Source organism: Onychostoma macrolepis, chromosome 19 (genome assembly GCF_012432095.1).
Source record: "Onychostoma macrolepis isolate SWU-2019 chromosome 19, ASM1243209v1, whole genome shotgun sequence".
In the NCBI taxonomy this organism is placed as follows: domain Eukaryota; kingdom Metazoa; phylum Chordata; class Actinopteri; order Cypriniformes; family Cyprinidae; genus Onychostoma; species Onychostoma macrolepis.
In genome coordinates, this window is record NC_081173.1 from 8,304,842 (window position 1) to 8,324,336 (window position 19,495).

The 19,495-nt window shown below is 37.1% G+C and overlaps 1 protein-coding gene and 1 non-coding gene across 9 annotated transcripts in view; both read right to left on the reverse strand.

The window, feature by feature from the left end:
- The window catches only part of gabbr1b (gamma-aminobutyric acid (GABA) B receptor, 1b), a 125,710-nt gene that overhangs the window by 30,745 nt on the left and 75,470 nt on the right, over positions 1 to 19,495 (reverse strand). For 4 of the 8 annotated variants that reach the window (XR_009267393.1, XM_058754318.1, XM_058754317.1 and 1 more), the window contains exons 8-15: positions 19,100 to 19,234; positions 16,472 to 16,642; positions 13,783 to 13,968; positions 12,892 to 12,918; positions 10,593 to 10,658; positions 10,265 to 10,456; positions 7,424 to 7,669; positions 5,006 to 5,069 (exon numbers count right to left, since the gene is read on the reverse strand). Coding sequence is in view for 7 of the 8 variants with exons in the window: in XM_058754318.1 (XP_058610301.1) it covers positions 5,006 to 5,069; positions 7,424 to 7,669; positions 10,265 to 10,456; positions 10,593 to 10,658; positions 12,892 to 12,918; positions 13,783 to 13,968; positions 16,472 to 16,642; positions 19,100 to 19,234 (1,087 nt within the window). In the remaining variant the exon portion in view is untranslated. The remainder of the gene's footprint in view (positions 1 to 5,005; positions 5,070 to 7,423; positions 7,670 to 10,264; positions 10,457 to 10,592; positions 10,659 to 12,891; positions 12,919 to 13,782; positions 13,969 to 16,471; positions 16,643 to 19,099; positions 19,235 to 19,495) is intronic. The other 4 variants (XM_058754322.1, XM_058754321.1, XM_058754320.1 and 1 more) reach the window with 3 other exon arrangements.
- On the reverse strand, positions 16,835 to 16,909 carry trnaa-agc (transfer RNA alanine (anticodon AGC)). The gene has a single exon. It is a non-coding gene; the product is annotated as a tRNA-Ala (tRNA).

The following is a 19,495-nucleotide window of genomic DNA, read 5'->3' on the forward strand; positions in this document are numbered from 1 at the left end:
TTAGAGACCAAACAACACTTGGATTAGACAAACAGACTGAAAACAGATCTATCATCAATCCTTATATTCCAGCAGGCGTATCAGCAGAGCTTTTGATGAGAATGCACAATAGGGTCGCTCTCCCTTAAAATCAGCTATACAGAGAGCGCTGTAATTGCGTACCACCGTATCAGCAGTGCTCGAGCGAGGATCGTAAGACAGAGGAATTTATCTTCTGTTACGTTTTCTCCCTCCTGCTCCAATTCTCTGTTTTCTTTCGTGTACGCCCTCCCTCTCTTTCTCAAACACACACTGGCGGGCATCAGAGATCTGTGCAGGGCTCTGAGGGCCTCCGCCCCCAAACACAACGAGAAATTAGCTTAAGTGAGAACCATTATAATTATCAGGTGATCATTAAGCATAATTACTCCAGTCAGCTTGGGCTTCCCCCTGGGAGACTTGAAAAAGAGGCAAAAGAGATAGAGGAAGAAAGAAAGGCTCCGGAAGCGCTGTAGAGAAGAAACACCTAAAAGACTGTAATTTCCACCATTTAGCTTGTATCCGCTTAGCTCGGTTTGGTCTCTGGCTATAGATCTTTCTACAGTTTCATTCTGAAACTAATGTCATCCAGCAACGTACGCAACATTCACAACGCTACCACACAAAACACCCTAGCAACTGCACAACAACACCTTAGCAGTCACACTGTAATGACTACTGCAACACTGTAGCAGAGTGGCAGTGAGTTCTGGAGGGGCAACTATTCATATTTTCATCAGAAAATGTTAAAATCTAGTTCTATTTTTTATTGTGTCAAACAAAAAGGGATTGACGTAGGATCTGGGCACCGGCAGAGACACAAAGAGATGTGACAGATTGAACAGGGGTACACAGGCACACTGATCAAAAAGACAGCTTCTGAAACGACGCCAATACAAAGACCAAAAACAAACGAAAGGAGAGAGAAAAGGATCCAATCTGCGTGCGACAGCTGAGGTTGCAGTCACAATGCACTCGTCACTCGAGGAGGTTAACAAGCAAATGAAGGGAGAGATGCCCCTGTCACCATGTCTGGAAGTTCAAATGGAATACTTAAGTCTGGAAATAAGCCTGCATGGAATATGTGGCTTCCATTGGTATTCCAGATGCTGGTTGTATAAACGTTTCTTTCCAAAAGATGGTTTTGAAATTGACCGGTCATTCTTACGATGCTTACCTTGTTAGACTTTCAATCCCACAATACTGACATCTTCAAAAAGGCTCTAAACATCTGTGATGAGGCCTTGGATTCTTGTTAACCTTTGCCAAACTAGGCCAAAAGCCCAATCTGGCCAAGCTACCATATTCATGAAGAGTTGTAGCAGCTTCAGAACCTTTCATTGAGCAATAATGGAGGTCACTGTGCTCCTGTGAACCTTTAATACCATCAACCTTTTACACTGGCATCCACATTTATACACTGACACGACTCTACCAGAGGTTTATGGAGAGATATTTGAACCTGGTGCAGGTTTTGCTCCGTCATGCACTGTGAACTCTGGGACTTTATATAGACTTTATATGCCCAAAGTCAGCTGTGCTGCTGCCCAGTTTCATGCATGAGCGCACGTCCTAAGGAAACTGGTTTCATACAGTCACCATGATGTCATTTAATGCTTTTAGGGTAACACTTTAGAATAGGCAACACATATTCACTATTAACTATGAGTTTTCCCTCAATAAACTCCTAATATTGCTGCTTATAAAAGTAGTAGTTCACTTCAAGAATAAAATTTCCTGATAACTCACCCCCATGTCATCCAAGATGTTCATGTCTTTCTTTCGTCAGTTGAAAAGAAATTCCAGGATTTTTCTCCATGAAGTGGACTTCAATGGGAGCCAACAGGTTTAAGGTTCAAATTGCAGTTTCAATACACCTTCAAAGGGCTCTACACGATCCCAGCTTAGGATCTAGCAAAACAATTGGTCGTTTTCTAAAAACAATAAAAATATACTTTTAAACTTTTATACTTTTTAACCACAAATGCTCATCTTGCACTAGCTCTGCCATGCGTGACTTCATGCATTGCGTAATCAAAAAAGTCACACGTCAACCTTTTCAAACCTGTTCTTTGTCTGTGTACTTCAGTTCAAAAAGGTAGGGTAGGGCGAAAATCTTCATCTCATTTTCTCCTCCAAAATCATCCGACATCGTGTTTTTTTTTTTTTTTTTGTAAAGGGCATTTGACCTTCTTTGCATGTTCGCTCTGTAAACATTGGGTCGGTACTTCCGCCTACGTCACGTGTTACCTTTCCAATGTGACTATGGAATGCGTGAGGTCGAGCGAGTGCAAGATGAGCATTTGTGGTTAAAGTATATAAATTGTTAATTTGTTTTAGAAAATGGACAATCATTTTGCTAGATAAGACCTGAGTAGATCATGTAGATCCCTTTGAAGCCGCATTGAAACTACAATTTGGACATTCAACCTGTTGGTCTCCGTTAAAATCCACTATATGGAGAAAAATCCTGGAATGTTTTCCTCAAAAACCTTAATTTCTTTTCGACTGAAGAAAGATGAACATCTTGGATGACATGGGGGTAAGTAAATTATCAGGAAATTTTTTAACTGGAAATAAACTAATCCTTAAATAGTTAGCAAGGTAGTTGTTAAGTTTAGGTATTGAGTGGGGTTTAGGGATATAAAATATGGTAATGCAGAATAAGGCATTAATATGTGATTTATAAGTACTAATAAACAACCAATATGCTAGTAATATGCATGCTAATAAGCAACTAGTTAATAGTGAGAATTGTTCCTTAAAATAAAGTGTTACCACTTTTAGTGCTCATGTTTCAGTATAAAAATCATATGTTGAAATGTATTAATTAATTAACTTCTTTAAACCTCACCATCAGACCCGCACACACAGGAATGCGGTAAATCGCAGCCTAAAAAATGCTGCCTACACAGAGGTAAGAAGGCAGCCAGGCACGCCTGAATCCAATTTTTGCATAACATCCCATCTACTAAGATGCTTTCATCTGGTTGGCTTTTGAAGGCAGAATATATGTATTCCTTCTTTGATATCCCATATCTGTGCATGAGGCTTGGCGGTTGGTGGAAAGAATAAAAATGGCATCGTAAGGAGTACAGAATTATTTATAAATTCCCAATGTTTCAACATGACGCAATTTCAACTTAGAAGTACAAATTTGTTTAGATTAAATATTTTCTTGTGGCAGCCTTCAGCAAAAAGGGGCTGCAGGATGACTTAAAATTAGTTATATTATTACTAACATTTAATATTAATAATATAATTAATATATTAAAACAATCTAACTTTATTAAAAACATATAAAGAAGATGTAAACTGAAATAAATTTTTTAAGTTGCCTTGGAAGCCTGAGGCAGTTTCCTCAGGAACTCAATTTTAATATAATAGAAAAGGTCCTGATTACTTATGCAGGTAAGCAATTTTCATTTGTAACTTTTTAATACAGGTTTACAAACAGTTATGAATCAGAACTAATGAAACAATATGTCCTAGACAGCTGAGACAAAGGTAGAGCCGACTGGTCACAATGCCAGACATGTGGAGACCAAAAAGTGATTTGACCGCTTTGATAAAAAGACCCTCGCAGCAACTGTAAAGCGTGCTGGTGGAAGCTTTATTGGTTTGGGGTTACTTTCTGCCTCAGGCCCTGTCAGCTTGGCATCATAGGGTAAACCATGAATCCCACATTGTACCAGAGGACTAAACCACGTGAGACAGTCTGTCAAAAAGCTAAAGCTGAAATGTAGACATGTACAAAGCAGACCTTGCAATAAAATGACTCAAAACCCTCAAGCAAAACCACAAAAATAGTCTCAAAAAAGACGAAATGCTGGGCTATCGATTGAAATACAAGATCTCAACCTCACAGAAGTGGTGTAGGGGGACTTCAAACAGACTGTACATGCAGAAAAGCACACAGTCAAGAGTTCTGCATGGAATATAAAGCAAAGATGTGCTAATGTAGGGCACAGATAGACTTAAAACACCTACAAGCAGCGACTTCTGCCATAAGTACAATGAAGCAGGTATCTTTCCACAGAAGACTACTGCATCTCACTTCTTTTTACTCTGTTTTGAATTCTTACTTTCGTTCAGGGTGAGCTAAGTGTGCATTTCTCTACTTTCAAAAGTTTTAGACCCAAAGAAATCCATGGCTCTTTTGAAAAATATGATCAAAATGATACAGGCTCCTACAAGATGAAGACTCCAGTCATATAAGTGACCTAGAAACAGTTTTAAAGAGTTGTGCCATGTTAAGATAACATTAACAACTGAATACTATTCACTATATCACAGTTTACCCCATCATTTGACTCAAATACACCTTCCTATGATGGCATCAGAAACCTTTTTCTTTTGTGTAGCACTGCATCTGGTGTCTGTATAAAGTCCAAAACCAATGTCATATTGGCCAACGAAAAAAGAAAAGTAAAGAAAAATATACTAAGTGCAACATTACGCATTGATATCCATATGTAAACTATGTCCCAAAATGATGGATCTTAAAAAGAAAAATGGACAAAAATGAATGGGTTTAAAAAGAATTCTAATTTAGTATGGATACAAGAGTGGCTTCTTCTGAACCACCGTGTCTACTAAAATATTCAGTGAATTGTATTAAGTTTTCATGCACATGTAATTTTTTTCTCTTCAATCATTTTTTGAGAGTGCATGAGAGCGGTGAAAAAAAAGATACTGAGCTAAAAAAACAATTCAAGAGTCGTTGCTCTGGCTTTGGCAAAATGATTACAGCTCTGGAGCTTTTGAACCCAGGAAAAACAGTGTTTTACCTGACACCTGTGCTACTCTCCAAATGGAGCGAGAACACTGATCGCACAGTCGTTCATCATTTTAGAATTGAGCAGAAGCAACCATGCATACAGGCTACACCTGCTGTCCACACTCACGCTCATTTACACTTTATTATATCTGTACCTTACAGTTTTCAGGGGGAAATAAATCATAAAATTACTTTTGTTTTGCTCACCTTGCAGCTGTTCGATGAGGGTCCATGCCATTCTGGAACCCTGGGCGTCAAACACCACATGACCCTGAGAGAGAACAGAAACATTTTTATACTGCTGTGTCTATCGCTCTCTTAAATTTTAGTATAGTATTATTTATATGCTATTGTGGTATTCATCAATATTTTGAATACATTTTTTAAAATATATTTTCAGTTTATTTTATTATATAATTATAAATTATATATTATATTATATATATATATATATATATATATATATATATATATTAAAATGAGACAGTTTAGAACAAATATAAAAAAATGCTTGGATATGTGTTCTTGTTGACCATTAGACATTACGCTTTTATTTATTCAGTATGATATAGCGAGAATATGGAGCTCATACTCAAGAAAAACACCTCAGTTTATTGGCCCAGACTGAGCAAATATATGCAATTTGGTGCAGTTGCTAATATTAATATGGCTAAAATGTAAGATGAAATTCTGATAGCTTGTAATGTAATGTCAGTGAGATCTTTATAACAGTGTAACATAAATAAAATAAATATCAGTTGTGACTTGATATCTCCCAATAATATGACTTAGTAAGATAATATTTAAATGTTTCGTTTGGTTATGATCAAAGTTCTAAAGTTTTTATTGTGAGTGCAAAACATTTAATATTATAGTATCAAAATACAATGATGACTGGGAGATAAACAAATAAACCTGATATTTGATACTCAAATTTTAACATGATGTTTCTAAAAATGATGTATTGATAATCAAGTAAACCTAAGTTGCTTCAGTCTAGGAAGTGCTCATCTATTACTAACAATATTACTTTATTAAAATCAGTAAAGATGCCCACACATGTACAGTAGAAGATGAGTGCAACAAGTATTTCAGCAAAGTTTTAATCATGTCGATAATTTAGAAGTTTGGGTATTTCATATGATACAGTAGGCTTCATTGAGTTAAGTTAAAGTAATTTTGTTATGTCATATTTCTTGTTTTTTTTTATTTTTGTAATATTTCTATTTTATTTTTTTATTTTTTACAATATTTCTATTTATCTTTTTTATTTATTTTTATTTCAGTTTTAGTAATTTTACTACACAAACTTGTTATTTCAGTTGGTTGCGAAGATAACATTTGTAATTTTTTAAAATTTCTTTGAGTTAAAGCTGCAGTCCATAACTTTTTTTGGTTAAAAATGATCCGAAATCATTATTTGAGCAAGTACATAACCAGCCAGTGTTCAAAACTATTGCCTTACTTTAGCCCGATTCACAACAGTTAGCTTATAAAAATGTTTTCTAATTTGAGTGGTATGGGTAGGTTTTCGTGGGAAATTCGAGCATGGCACTGCGTCATTACGTCACGTGTATAAACATGAAGAAGTTGTCCCGGCTAGTAGGCTATTGCATGTGAGGATCCTGCAGGTGACGGATCGTTTAGCCTTTTCTCACAGCAGCTAGAATAATTAAATGTATCATTTTGATGGTGGATTGTAATCCAGAAAGGATTATGTGTTTATGAAACACATGTGAATGAAATGAAATTATAGTCCAGTTTTAAATGTGCTGATTACAGATAGCCTGGGATTACACAAGATTTGTGTATTTTAAAGAAAACCAGTTCGAAGAGAGCATAATTTGCTTTTTGGGTTAAAAGAATTTCTTAATATGAAATTCGAATGGCATGACAATTAGATTAGACTGTACAGAAATTTAAATCTACATGTTAATACACACTATACCCATTGTCACGCAATGCTGATGTTGTTATCATTAATAATTTGAGAATAAAGTATAGCAATACAATAATAATAATTTCCACAGTTTGATGTGATATGAGCTAACCGATCGTTACATTTAATCACCATTGGTAGCGCAATTTATTGTAATGCTTTTTTCATCAGTTGGTCAGAACAAACGTGGCAGACTTGTTACTTACTTGTTCAGATAGCAATATACGGTGAAAATTCTTATTTGGGTCATATATTACAAGAAGTAGGCTAGAATCTGTGATTCTGAAGTACAGTGAATATCCTCACCGGTGCGGTGACTGACTGCCACACATTCACCTCAAAACATTAGATTCATCTGCGCTGGATCCGTGCCAGAGCACATCCCACGCAAGCAAGATAATTTCGCAAGTAACTGCAATTCCACGTTTTCAAACAGAGATGGCGACAAAGAGGCAAAACTTACGGACTGCAGCTTTAAAGTTTTTCATCTAATATTAATTTTATTTTATTTCAGCTTTATTTAAGTTAACTAAAATGTTTTTGTTTTAGAATTAAATTTACAATAACAACATTAGTAAGCATATTAGTTTTACTGTGGTATCACAATTGTGTATCACTGAGTATGATTTAAATGTATTGGTACTGACTACTGAACCTTTATTTATGTAGCCAAAGCTGTCACTCACCGAAACCCCCTCAAATGAGCTGGTGTTGAGGGCTCGGTAGATCTCTGCAGTAATGTCCTTGTTATTGTAATTAAAATCTTCCAATCTCCGTCCTTTTGCCTTCAAAGGCCCCACTGTCTTATTGAGAGCCAGAGCCAGAGCCCAAATGGCATCATACGCCAGAGGAGCTTCCTGAAACCCTCCAGTTTCCTCTGGATTCTTCCCACCCAGTTTGGACATCAGCTGTGCTAGGAACTCCTGCGAGGTCTGGATCAAAACAGAGGGAGTACGGTATCATCTGGCATGCATATGAAAGCATACGCACACGGTATAAACTCAGTGCACTAACAAGAGCTTATGCATGATGGATTTTAAGCATGACTTCACTGTCGCTACAAAAGCACCTAACTGAAAAAAGCTCCAGACTTCCGACAGTGAGAAAGCGAGAGAGGGGTCAAGGTAAGTTACAGTACAGTTCATCACCGTAGGAGTGCATCATATAGACGGAGGTATTTTTCTCCTGAGTGTGAAATCTTCATTCACACACACCAGGACCTGAAGCGCCAAAAATAAACTCCCGCTTTCACACGCTCTGAAGATGTTCCATGTCATTAAGGGGGTACTGGGAAAAGAAATAGAGTTGGCGCGCTCTTATCGCGGCGGCATATGAAAACCGATTTCCTTGACATTTTTCACACCTTATAGAAACAGCTGAGGCACCTTCCTCGCTTCAAACAGGTGCGTTTTAGGAAATGAGCCAAGCTGCAGATGGGCATCTGGTGATTGCTTGATGCAAATGGACAGCGGAGAACGTGTGTGGATAGAAACTGCGCGTCAAGAAGCATTTAGATTCTCTTAAAATTACACCCTCAAAGTGAAGGACGGTAAAGCGAGGATGAGGGGAACAAATTGATGTTGAGCCAATTTAGCATGGCCATCTTATCACAAATTGGCCTGTCCAACATGACAATTTTTTTACTTCAGATGTGAAGCATAGGTGTCTGGATACGTGCCCAGATTGCTCCGGATCCAGGAAAACAGCAGGGACATATGCGTCGAGCCAATTCCCAGCACAGAGCACCGGAGTTGGGTGAGGTCCAGACAGCACCCCCTGGAGCTCACACCTGTCCATCCAGCTCTCCCAGGGGGACGGCAGTTGGACCCGAGTGCTCTGACCCCTACGGGACTCTTCGGGTTTTCAGATCTGAGAATAGCGCATGCACCGCTAAAGATATGACGGTAGGTTATGAGCCATTCCCAGTGGGGAAACGGAGTTAGTTATCTAAACAGAATGAAGCTAGTGTATGGCACGTTAATCTGAGGATGATGTCATTGCAAAGCGTGCAGCATATGGGAACACACGGGACACTGGTGGACAGTCATTATGGGTTTTTCAATGACCGACGAGGACATGTGGAGAGCAGGGTGGCTGATGGCCAACAGATACAGAACATACAGTAATTCACTAAAGCCAAATGAAAGAAAATACAGAAAAAGCTGAAACACTTATTCTACACAATATTAACTAATAAAGATTTTTGGTAAGGTTGCTAAGGTGTTTTAGTGGTTGTTAAAGTGTTATGTCATTTTTGAAATGTAAAAGCTAATTTGCAGTAATTTGCATTTCCCAGCTGCTGTGTGGTTGAAAGGGGGTTCTTAGTGATTGCTAATGTGTTGCAATGCAGCTGCTATGAGCTTCTTAGTGGTTGCTTGTGTGTTGTTTTGTGGTTGCTAAGGTGGTCTTAGATGTTGCTAGTCTGTTGCTATTTGGTTTCTATGGAATTTTCAGAATGTGTAGGTAATTTGCAGTCTTTGTATGAGGTTTGATATTATCAAAATCCAGTTGCTAGGTGGTTGCTAGGGTGTTCTGGGTGGTTGCTTACTATCTCAAATCAAAAAGGCCCACCCAACTGTTATGATATATCAAAGTCCCTTTAAGGCCTGCCATGTCACTCGTCATCTTTGAAACGCCTCGGGCATGCAAGTGCAGCTCCTATCTCTTTGAATGGGGAAACATCAAATTCTCCAAAACTGGTCGCCAAGCTTACAATTAAATTTCATATTTGAAATCACCAATGAAATCTGATAACAAACGTTTCATAAATGTTGTTTCTTTTGCTCAAATAGCATTAAAAAAAAGTATTTTTTAGGATAGACCAGACAGTGCGCATGCGTGGTCCTAAACGCATGTTTCCGAACGCTGACTATTTCTATAGCAACCGGGACTTCTAACGGCAGCTGCAGTGATGCAATGACTTTACCGATTAGCGATTGACTCTATTATTCAGAAGGCAGGACTTCCTTCAATAGAGCGGCCATATTGAGCGTTGTATTTTTCCATTCAAAACTAAGAGTGACAAGTCTTGGGTTTTCTATAGTCTTTGGATATAAGTCTCTACAATATTCTTATCTCTAGATATGGTTTGTGCTCCTATGGAAGCCTGGTTCTGCCACAGGATTAAAAAAAGGTATTTGCGACTTTTTATCTACAAATTCTGACTTTTTCCTCACAGTTTATATCGCACACTTTTGAGAAAAAAGTCAACTGCGAGATAAAAACTCAGAATTCTGACTTTTTTATCACAATCACGTTTAAATCTTGCAATTCTGACTTTTTTCGCAATTACCTTTTTTATTTTTTATTCAGTGGCGGAAACGAGCTTCCAAATGTTCCACCTTCAATATAATTGTATGGATTTTTTTCACATTTTAACACCCAACAGGCAAAACAACAAAAACATTCAAGCTACCATTCAAGTTCACAGCACAAATGTGACACGGTCTGGGCCTAGCCACAGGACACAAACTGAGCAATTCTTATAATTAGGAATCAGAAAATAAAGATTATTCAGGCCCACTCACCAGGTTAGAGGCCCCTCGCACCGTCTCCGGATTGAGCATGACAATCTCAGTAGTCACATGACCCTCCACAGCTTCTGTCATCTGCTCCACAGTGCAGTTGATGGATGGATCTTTGATCTTGAACCAGTTGTCAGCATACCAGCCAATCAGAAACCACACATACTTTTTCCCATACAGCTTCTCCTTATAGACCTGCAGTTGGGTTGTGTGAAACAGGTTGGGTTAGGGAACGACTTGAGCCAAGATTGAAAAATGAACAGAAACACCATGTTTCCCCGTTGACATTGACAAAGATTAATAATGCTCAGCTGGACGGCTGATTACCGACCTCACAAAACACTTTCCTGGCTTCCGTTTCATAAAACAGGCCCACAATGATGCGAGCATCTTGCCGCTGTAGGAGCAGAGTGAGAATTGAGAATTAGAACAAAGCAATGAATGCAACAATTTGCAAAAGTCAGTGAATTAGCATCAGAGGGAGGTTTGAGAGTGCTACTATGCATAACGCTGCAGTAATTTTGGTTTGGACAAGCAGTCCAATCAGTGCTACTTTCTCCTCTCAGCGGTGTGCTATATTCCAGGTTACCATGGTTCCTCTGGTGGTACTCCATTAATCTTGTGCACCAAAACTAGGGCGGCACACATGGCAGGCCTTTGCTAAACAGGCAGCCAGGGGCCCAGCCGTCACTGAAGAGAGCAGGATAGGGGAGGCGAGAGGACTGGGGGGAAACAGATCATCTGACCCCTGTTCCAATTAAAATGATTCTCCTCAAGAATGAGATCAGTTGTATTTTACTCCTGGACTTCAATGATGTCTTTTAGCGTGGCAGACCCAGAGATAGCAATAAAGGTGTTTATGTCTGTTTTTGAGGGAATCTTCAAGGCACCAAAAACCAAAATAAATACATAAATAAATATGTTTTAATTAAAGAAAATCACTTTTTGTACTGTGACATTATATTCATTACAGTTTCCTAAACACATTTCCCCCAAATCTTCATTACCAGGGACTACAGCTGCAATTTAGGGTCACACTTTATTTTAAGGTACAAATCTTGCTATTAACAAACCATTATGACTTTTACCTCAATAAACTCCTAATTTGCTGCTTATTAACAGTTAGTAAGGTAGTTGTTAAGTTTAGTTATTGGGTGGGGTTAAAGATGTAGAATATGGTCATGCAGAATATGTGCTTTATATATACTAATAAACAGACAATATGTTAATAATAGGCATTATAATAAGTAACTAGTTAATGGACGGTTTCAACGGCAACAACATAAACAAACGTTACTGCGCATGCACGCTTTTGTGGCCCTAACTTAACTTCCGGTAGACTTCCACAGAGAATAACAACAGCTAAGTCCCTCTAGAGTAGAGTTATTTTTGATAACAAGCAAAATATGTTTTCTGCGTAAATCAGACGGACTTACTGTGAAAATGCAAATTCATTTTCTGCCAGCAGGAGGTGCTTTAAAGTGGGCGAAATAAAGGTTTCCCCAGTATGGCTGTACACAAAGCAAATGCTGCTTTATCAGGCATCTACAAAGTCCCTTTCAAGGACTTTGTATTTCTGTAGTCTTTGGCATATAACATGCAAGATGAAATGAAAACGACATCGAAAATTTTCGGAAGACAGCCTTCCTTCAGAAATACAGTGATATAAAAAAAACCTGCACCTCATTTTGATTTTTAAATGTGCAGTGCGTGCTCTTGTTTATTCAACAAAGCCTTTTGGAAAATCAGTCAGTTTTGATATCGTGGTGGGTCGCCACAAATAAATAAATGTATGGGAAACGCACCCCACAGCACAACCACCTGAGCCCAACTTCATTACTCATCACTTTAACTTTAACTGCGTTTGTAGTCGGCGCCACTAGCCAGACGATAAACAAACACAGACCAGAAGTGAACTTCGGGCCAGGCGCGTACGCGAGATGAAACCGTCTTTTTGCCAGCGCAAACCATCTTTTGTCGTTAAAATACTACTGTCAGGTTTTACTAAAGATGCGCAGTGACGAATTAGCGCTGAAAAGTCACGGAGACAGTTATTTTTGCGCCTTTCCCTTTCAGACGTAAAATTTATGGGAGGAGAGTATTCAAATGAATCACACAACGAGCTTTACTAACATTAGCGCTCGTCAAATTACTGGCATTTGCGCCATTATTTAACGTCCTTAAATAATGTCTTAAAAGCATGTCTTAAACTATTTTGCGCTTGAAATGGCTGCAATTGTTGTTGCAAGGAGGAGGCACCTCAGACAACAGAGAGCGCGTGGTAGAAGGGAAAGGGTTTTTCCTCACGTTTTAATTAATTTGGAATGCCAGAAGATCACATTATCCGAACATATAGTTATATATGTTATATTTCATTTTCTTATAAAAGTGCCTGAAATAAAAGACGACTTGGAACCCTCAACTAGGAGTCACGCAATACCAGGTCTATCAAAACATCTAGCAAACCTTCATTTTTTGTCTTCCAGTTCTTTTCAATGTACTGTGGCTTCTTTATTTCTTTTTTCTTTATTTGCGACTAATTTGCGCTGCGCTTGGTATATTGCGTTGGTCGATATGTAAATGAGATGTTGTGTCTGTGTTCTTTAATTTGCGCACTGCTAGTAAATCACCTGCAGAAATTTCCGTTCCCATCGGCGCTATTTTGGAATTGTGTACAAATAAGCAAAAAAAAAAAACACAATATAAAAATACTGTTACACTAGTATTTGTTGTGTTGTTTAAATAACAAATAAAATCACTATATGACATACTATGTTGTTCTTTAAAAATAATATTAAAGAATAGTTGTTTTTTTGGTAAAGTTTCCTTGGTTTATCTATTCATCACTTATTTATTTAAAAACTTTTAATATTTTTGAGGAGGTATATTATAAATTTATAGGTGTTAATATTTATTGGGAAATAAATGGTATAACACCACTACAACACTAATACTACAGAATAATAGAAATCACAAAAACAAATTAAACATCTGGAAGCAAAAACAGGCTTAAGAAATATGACCTAATCATGCATTAATATATATATATATATATATATATATATATATATATATATATATATATTTGTCTTTATTCATTTGATTTGTGGTAAAATGTAACCTTGGACTTGTTTTTGTGAGATTTCATCTATTATAAAACAAGTTTAATTCAACTGAAGACAGTAGGGCCAGTTCGATGTTGATTCAATTCAGTTCAATAACAGTATCAATGCTGCAATATTAGATTAAAACAAAATAACAAATTCAATTCAGATATGAAGCAGAAGACAACAGTGCCAACATTTGTTCTCATCCAGCAGTCTAAGTCCCCTCAAACCGATGATATTACTGAATTTTAAGTGTCTTTCAGACACACCATTTGTATTTGGCATCTGTCTGAGAATCGTGAGATGTTGTTGAGAACGGTGCTGATCTGATTTCTCTAACACGGCACTGACAGCAACACCTGTACATCACTGTGGCAGCGAGGTCATAAATGAAATGAGTGAAAGTGAAAGCACCTTGAGGTTCTTGACGGCCACAGCAGGGTCCGTGAGGAAACTTTGCCTCACGCTGATCTCAATGCCTGCCTCCTTCACCCTCTGCTCTAGATCATCCAGAGTCTGAGAGAAAGAGAGAGAGAGAGAGAACGAGATTAAAGGAGAACAGAGAAATAGAGGGAGGGAAAGTAAAGAGCATGGAGACATCTGCAGATAGATGGGAGGTGATGCCGGGTAGGAAAAGAATATTATTGCGGCAGAAAGGCAGAGATAAGACAGGCATGGAGAACGAAAATGAGGGAAGAAAGAAAATTAGAAAGAGACTGGCAGATTTAATTTCTTTTGTTGGGACTTGTTTACTGTTTACCATCCTGCGTGTACCAATAAAACAAGCGTGTAAATTTTAATACAGTCTATATAACCTCAGGCTGCAGAGAGCAGGAGGAAACAAAGGAACAGAGCCAAGCTTACATCAGCTACAGCCCACAATCCCACATCCCAGATGTTGTCTTCTACAGCACACAGATACATTTCACCTACAAAGCACACAAAACAACATGCTATACCCTGAAGTAAAGCATGTGCTTCTCAAATCCTCAGTTACGTAAAACACAGCCTGTCTGAGTTGCACGACTCAGATATCTGGCATCAGGCACTCACTGCGTAGTGTTTTACAAGGACTGTGTTTGTCCACACTAGAAGAAAAAATGCTGCGTGTAAGGCAATACAATCAAGCCAAGATGTTAACCTAAATTAAAGTAGATCCTTTCTCGTAAAAAGAAATTACTATTATCAGATCACATTAGCTAAAAGCAGGGTGGTTTCTCTGTGAGGTGGGTTTCAATTTGATTCATAAAGTGTTTTTTGCTCATTCGGGAACGATTTAATTTGATTAGATACACCATTTCATTGATCTGAATCAATCACAAAAATATCTGGCTCATTTAACAAACATTCAAGTCAGTATTTGCATGTATAAGATTCTTTAAAGACCCTCTGTGATCTTTAAAGAATTTAGTTCTGGTTCAAACAGTGTCAAGCAGTTCAAGCAGGTCTGAGCTGATGTGACTACATGGAGGCAGGGACTAATTTGCATATTCATATTTATTCACCTATACTAAATGAGGAAAGCATGTAGAGTTTCATTCAAGCCATTTGAAGGCATGAATAAACTGTTTTAACTAGAAAAATGTTTATATATGTTATTTATGTTTAAATATGTTATTTTGATTATCAAAGATGAGTTTTAAGGGGCAAAATTTGTAAGTCATTACACCATTACCTCATCTGTAAGTAACTTTGGATAAAAGCAAAAATAAATATACTAAACATTTTTGAAATACATTTATTTAATGCTAAGTATACAAAAAATACATTTACATATTTATGTACTTAATAAAAATACCCTGCAATTGTACTTTTGGTATACTAAACTATATACTTAAAGTCTGCTTATTTTGTACTTAATGCACTTTAATTGTGTGGAAGTAGTGCAACTAAAGATATACTGAAATATATCTGATTGTGCTAAAGTGGAATTATTGCAGGTATACTTTAAATATTGTGCATTTAATGACCGATATTAGTCGGAAATCATGCAATCCTTATCAGTAGTAACAATAAAACACATTTTAGGCTTAATATTACAAAATTGTGCATTGTGCACAAGTAGTACTCCAAATAAAATTTAATTATAATCAGTAAGGCTCGAGCGATATGTCAGTAGATACATTAAAAGATTTGAACTAAGTATGAAATAAATGAATGAAATAAATATATCACTACGGAAATGATTAAATGTAAATGGCTCAGTGCCACATACTGTATAATTATAAAGACAGAAGCAATATCAACTAGATGATTTGAAACTTAAATGTTTTCTGCACAAAAAGTCACCAATTGAACAATGATACATGTAAAATGTTTTATCTTACAGAAAATAATGCAGACATTTTCATGCAATGAAAGCATTTTATTTCAGTTGAGGTCATGTAAATAAGTAGCAGCTGTGAAATACGATCAGAAGCCTTGAAAATCTGTTTGGAAAAAGTTTCAGGGAGTTATGGATGAAACAGAGAGTGAATGCACTCATAAAATAACGTGCTAATTTTATATATTGTACTGTACTACTGTTTTAGCATTTTAAAACTGATTACTGGCCAACTAAAACAAATCAAGATTTAAAAGTCATATTTTAGGTCAAGGTCGATGCAAATGGATTTTGCAATAGGAAACAGGGTGAATCGTTTCCAAAGAAGAAAATGTTTTCATAATGTTACATCAAAATGTAATAATCCAGCTCTGAAACAATTTTCTTTTTTGCTGACAACATAAAGGCTACTTATTTTTTCTGACCTACATTTTTGTCCTCACTGAATACACTGGCTCACTTGGAAATACACTTAAATTCCTAATTAGTCACATTATAGAAGTGAATTGGGTTTTGAATGTCAGTTCATGTTAGCATGAACTGACATTCAAAACCCAATTCACTTCTAGTATGAACACTTTTCAGAACTATGCAGAGCAGGACTTTGGACCAATGGCACTTCAGAGTGGGCGGGGCTACCCAGCACAAGGTACAATAAGCATGTGACCAACACAAGATTCAAATGATAATGAATCTATACTGGTTGTGCAAAAGTCTGCAAGCTTTTCATTGCATGATTATTGCTTTTAAAACATCTGTGCATGTAAACATCTCACTCACAGAGGTGAAGACTTCAGTGGTCTGCTGGATGGTGGCAATTTTGGTCCACTTCCACTTCTGGAAGAGCTGCACGCGGGTGGGGTTGTGCAATGTGGCTGAGGGATGCGTGCGGAAGAAGGTGGGGAAACGCTGACGGTTGGAGAGTGCTGGTGAACTGGATCCGTAGGACAACTGTGAGCACATATCAATGATCATGAGAAACGAGCAATATGAATACATTCACACAGCTCCACTGTTCAGACACTGAGACCTTCAGAGGAAAATTAGAAACATTTACATTTACATTTACGCATTTAGCAGACGCTTTTATCCAAAGCGACTTACATTGCATTCAAGTTACAGTTTTTACATTTTATCAGCTCTTGCTTTCCCTGGGAATCGAACCCATGATCTTGGCGTTGCTAGCGCCATGCTCTACTATTTGAGCTACAGGAAAGCCTCAAGCTAGTGAAGAAAAATGTGCGATAAAATCACATGCAGGAAAACCAGTACCCAAGGGGCTAAATTATCTGCTGCTGGGTTGATCACAGTTCACTTGGAACAGCTTTATTTAACATTGGAGAAAGTAGTGTGTGAGACAAGCAAGCAAAGTTGTGATAAAAAGTAAAAACACAGGTGTAAAATGAAAGAAGACAGAGCTTTAAATTTCAACATTTTCTGTTCTGGGCTAATCAGGCAGTCAAATCAGATGACAGCAGAAGAATTTTTAGCTATTTTGCCAATAACTCAATGTCATTCCCAGATGCGGTGAGATGTCGTTGAGTGACAGGTCTGCTGAGGGGGCGGAAAAAGGGAGGGTTTCAAGGCCAGCAGGGGATATATAGGTCAAAACTCATATGTGAAGAGAAAAAGCTCTCAACAGATATAAAAATAGAGCAGAGCATGAAAAATAAAGAGACTGATTTTCAAAAAAAAAGAAAAAAAAAAAAAAAGAAGTAAGATGAGGCAGTGGGAGTGCACTTCAAAGACGAGCCAAAAGCGAAATAAAATGACATAAATATCTGATCCAAAATGTCTGGAAGCCATTTCACTGATTTTGGGTATTTGAACGAAGTGCCGAACATTCTGAAATGGGAATGCATTTGGGAAGCTCATCTTCACTGTGGTCTCAGTGATGAGACCTGTTGGAGAGTTCGGTTTGGGATGTACAGAATCATACAGAAGCCATAAAAACCAAATGCCAGTGACTACAGTTATGTTCGCCTCCTTTAATGTTTTTTAAATCTGTCCCTAGTAAAATACATTTATTTCATACTAAGTATAGTTCAAATCTGTTAACATATTTTCTGACATACTGCTTGAGAGTTACTGATATAAAAATTATAATTAAACTTTATTTGGAGTACTACTTGTGCACAATGCACATTTCTTAATATTAAGCCTAAAATGTGTTTTAATGTCACTACTGATGAGGATTGTATGATCTTTGAATAATATAGGTCTTTAAATGCAAGATGTTACATTATAGTATACTTGCAATAGTTCCACTTTAGCACAATTAAATATACTTCAGTATATCTTTAGTTGGACTTTTGCACTACTGCCTCCTCACAATTAAAGTGCATTAAGTACAAAATTAGTTGTTCCAAATTAGCAGACTTTAAGTATACCTGTTTAATATACCAAAAGTACAATTGCAGGGTATTTTTTATTGAGTACATAAATATGTAAATGTATTTGTAGTATTCTTAGCATGAAATAAATGTATTTCTAATACATTTTAGTATATTTATTTTTCATTAGGGGTTTAATTTTGTATGATTAACTATAAACACATAATATGATTTTTTTTTTGAAAATCATATTGAATCAAATGAATCTTGCCCTCTGATGAGTACATACAATTCATACACATCCTGTCTAATTCACCTCTTTAACACAGACAGACTGACAAACTCAACTTAATGAATCACTGTGGACCTTAAATCAGTGATTGGCTTATGTTCGATAATATGAAATAAAATTTTTTTTTTAAAAAACCCAATAAATTAACTTGTTTTAAATTAACTTGTTAACGTTTTCATCTTCCACAATAATGCATTTTCTTCAAGAAATAAAAAAAAATCTTACTGACCCCAAACTTTTGAACAGTAGTGTATATTGTACATTTATGCATGCATTCACACAATCTCTAACAGTTCAAATAATGAAGAAACACATATTCTAAATAAAAAGAAAGTATGAAACTTCATACGATCAGAAGTGAGACATGCTGTAATTTTCTCAACTTTCCGGTTGCAAAATTAGGTGTTAATTTCATAACCCTTGTGTATTTTCTCTAAATCCTTACAGCAAACAATCCCTGTAGAAGTCTGTGCATTCACATCCTTTTATACTCATCTTCTGGAATTAAACCTATAATTTTTAGGATACCTGATATTTAACTGCTAGGCTGAATCACCTCATTTCTACAGTAACTACATGTATTGTAACACTGTCAAGTAAAATTGCTTTCACTCGCCCATCTGAACTTTTTAGTGGATGCCTGAACAATCCAAAGTTTGTTGCAGAAAAAGAACATTTTGTCATCACTTTCACAAACTTTGAGTTTTTCCTTAACATCCTTGCATCGACATCTCATCTGTAAACATTTAAAGTGAATGAGATCTGATGAAGAGGAGAACCCACCACTATGAGGTTCCACATGCGCGCGGCTTCGGCCACCAGTGTGGACACAGAGCTGCAGCCTGGCATCAGGACGATCTTTATGGGCTCCGTGTACAGCAGGTCATACAGCAGCTTCGTGGCCTCACCAGGATCACACTGAAAGCAGAGAGAAAATCACTTTTGAATATATAATCTATATTCAGATTTGAAGCACAGCTGTCACTATTCACGAGGCATCCTGTCACTCCATGCTCAAAACTGCATACCTCGACAAAAAAAGCACACATTTCACACTCTATATACATTCGCCACTTCACTATAAGGACCCCCATAGGGAGAGAGAATTCATTTCATACTGAATCAAATAAGTAGAGATAAATATGCATGGGAAAGCAGAACAGAAAGGAGCAGAGACAG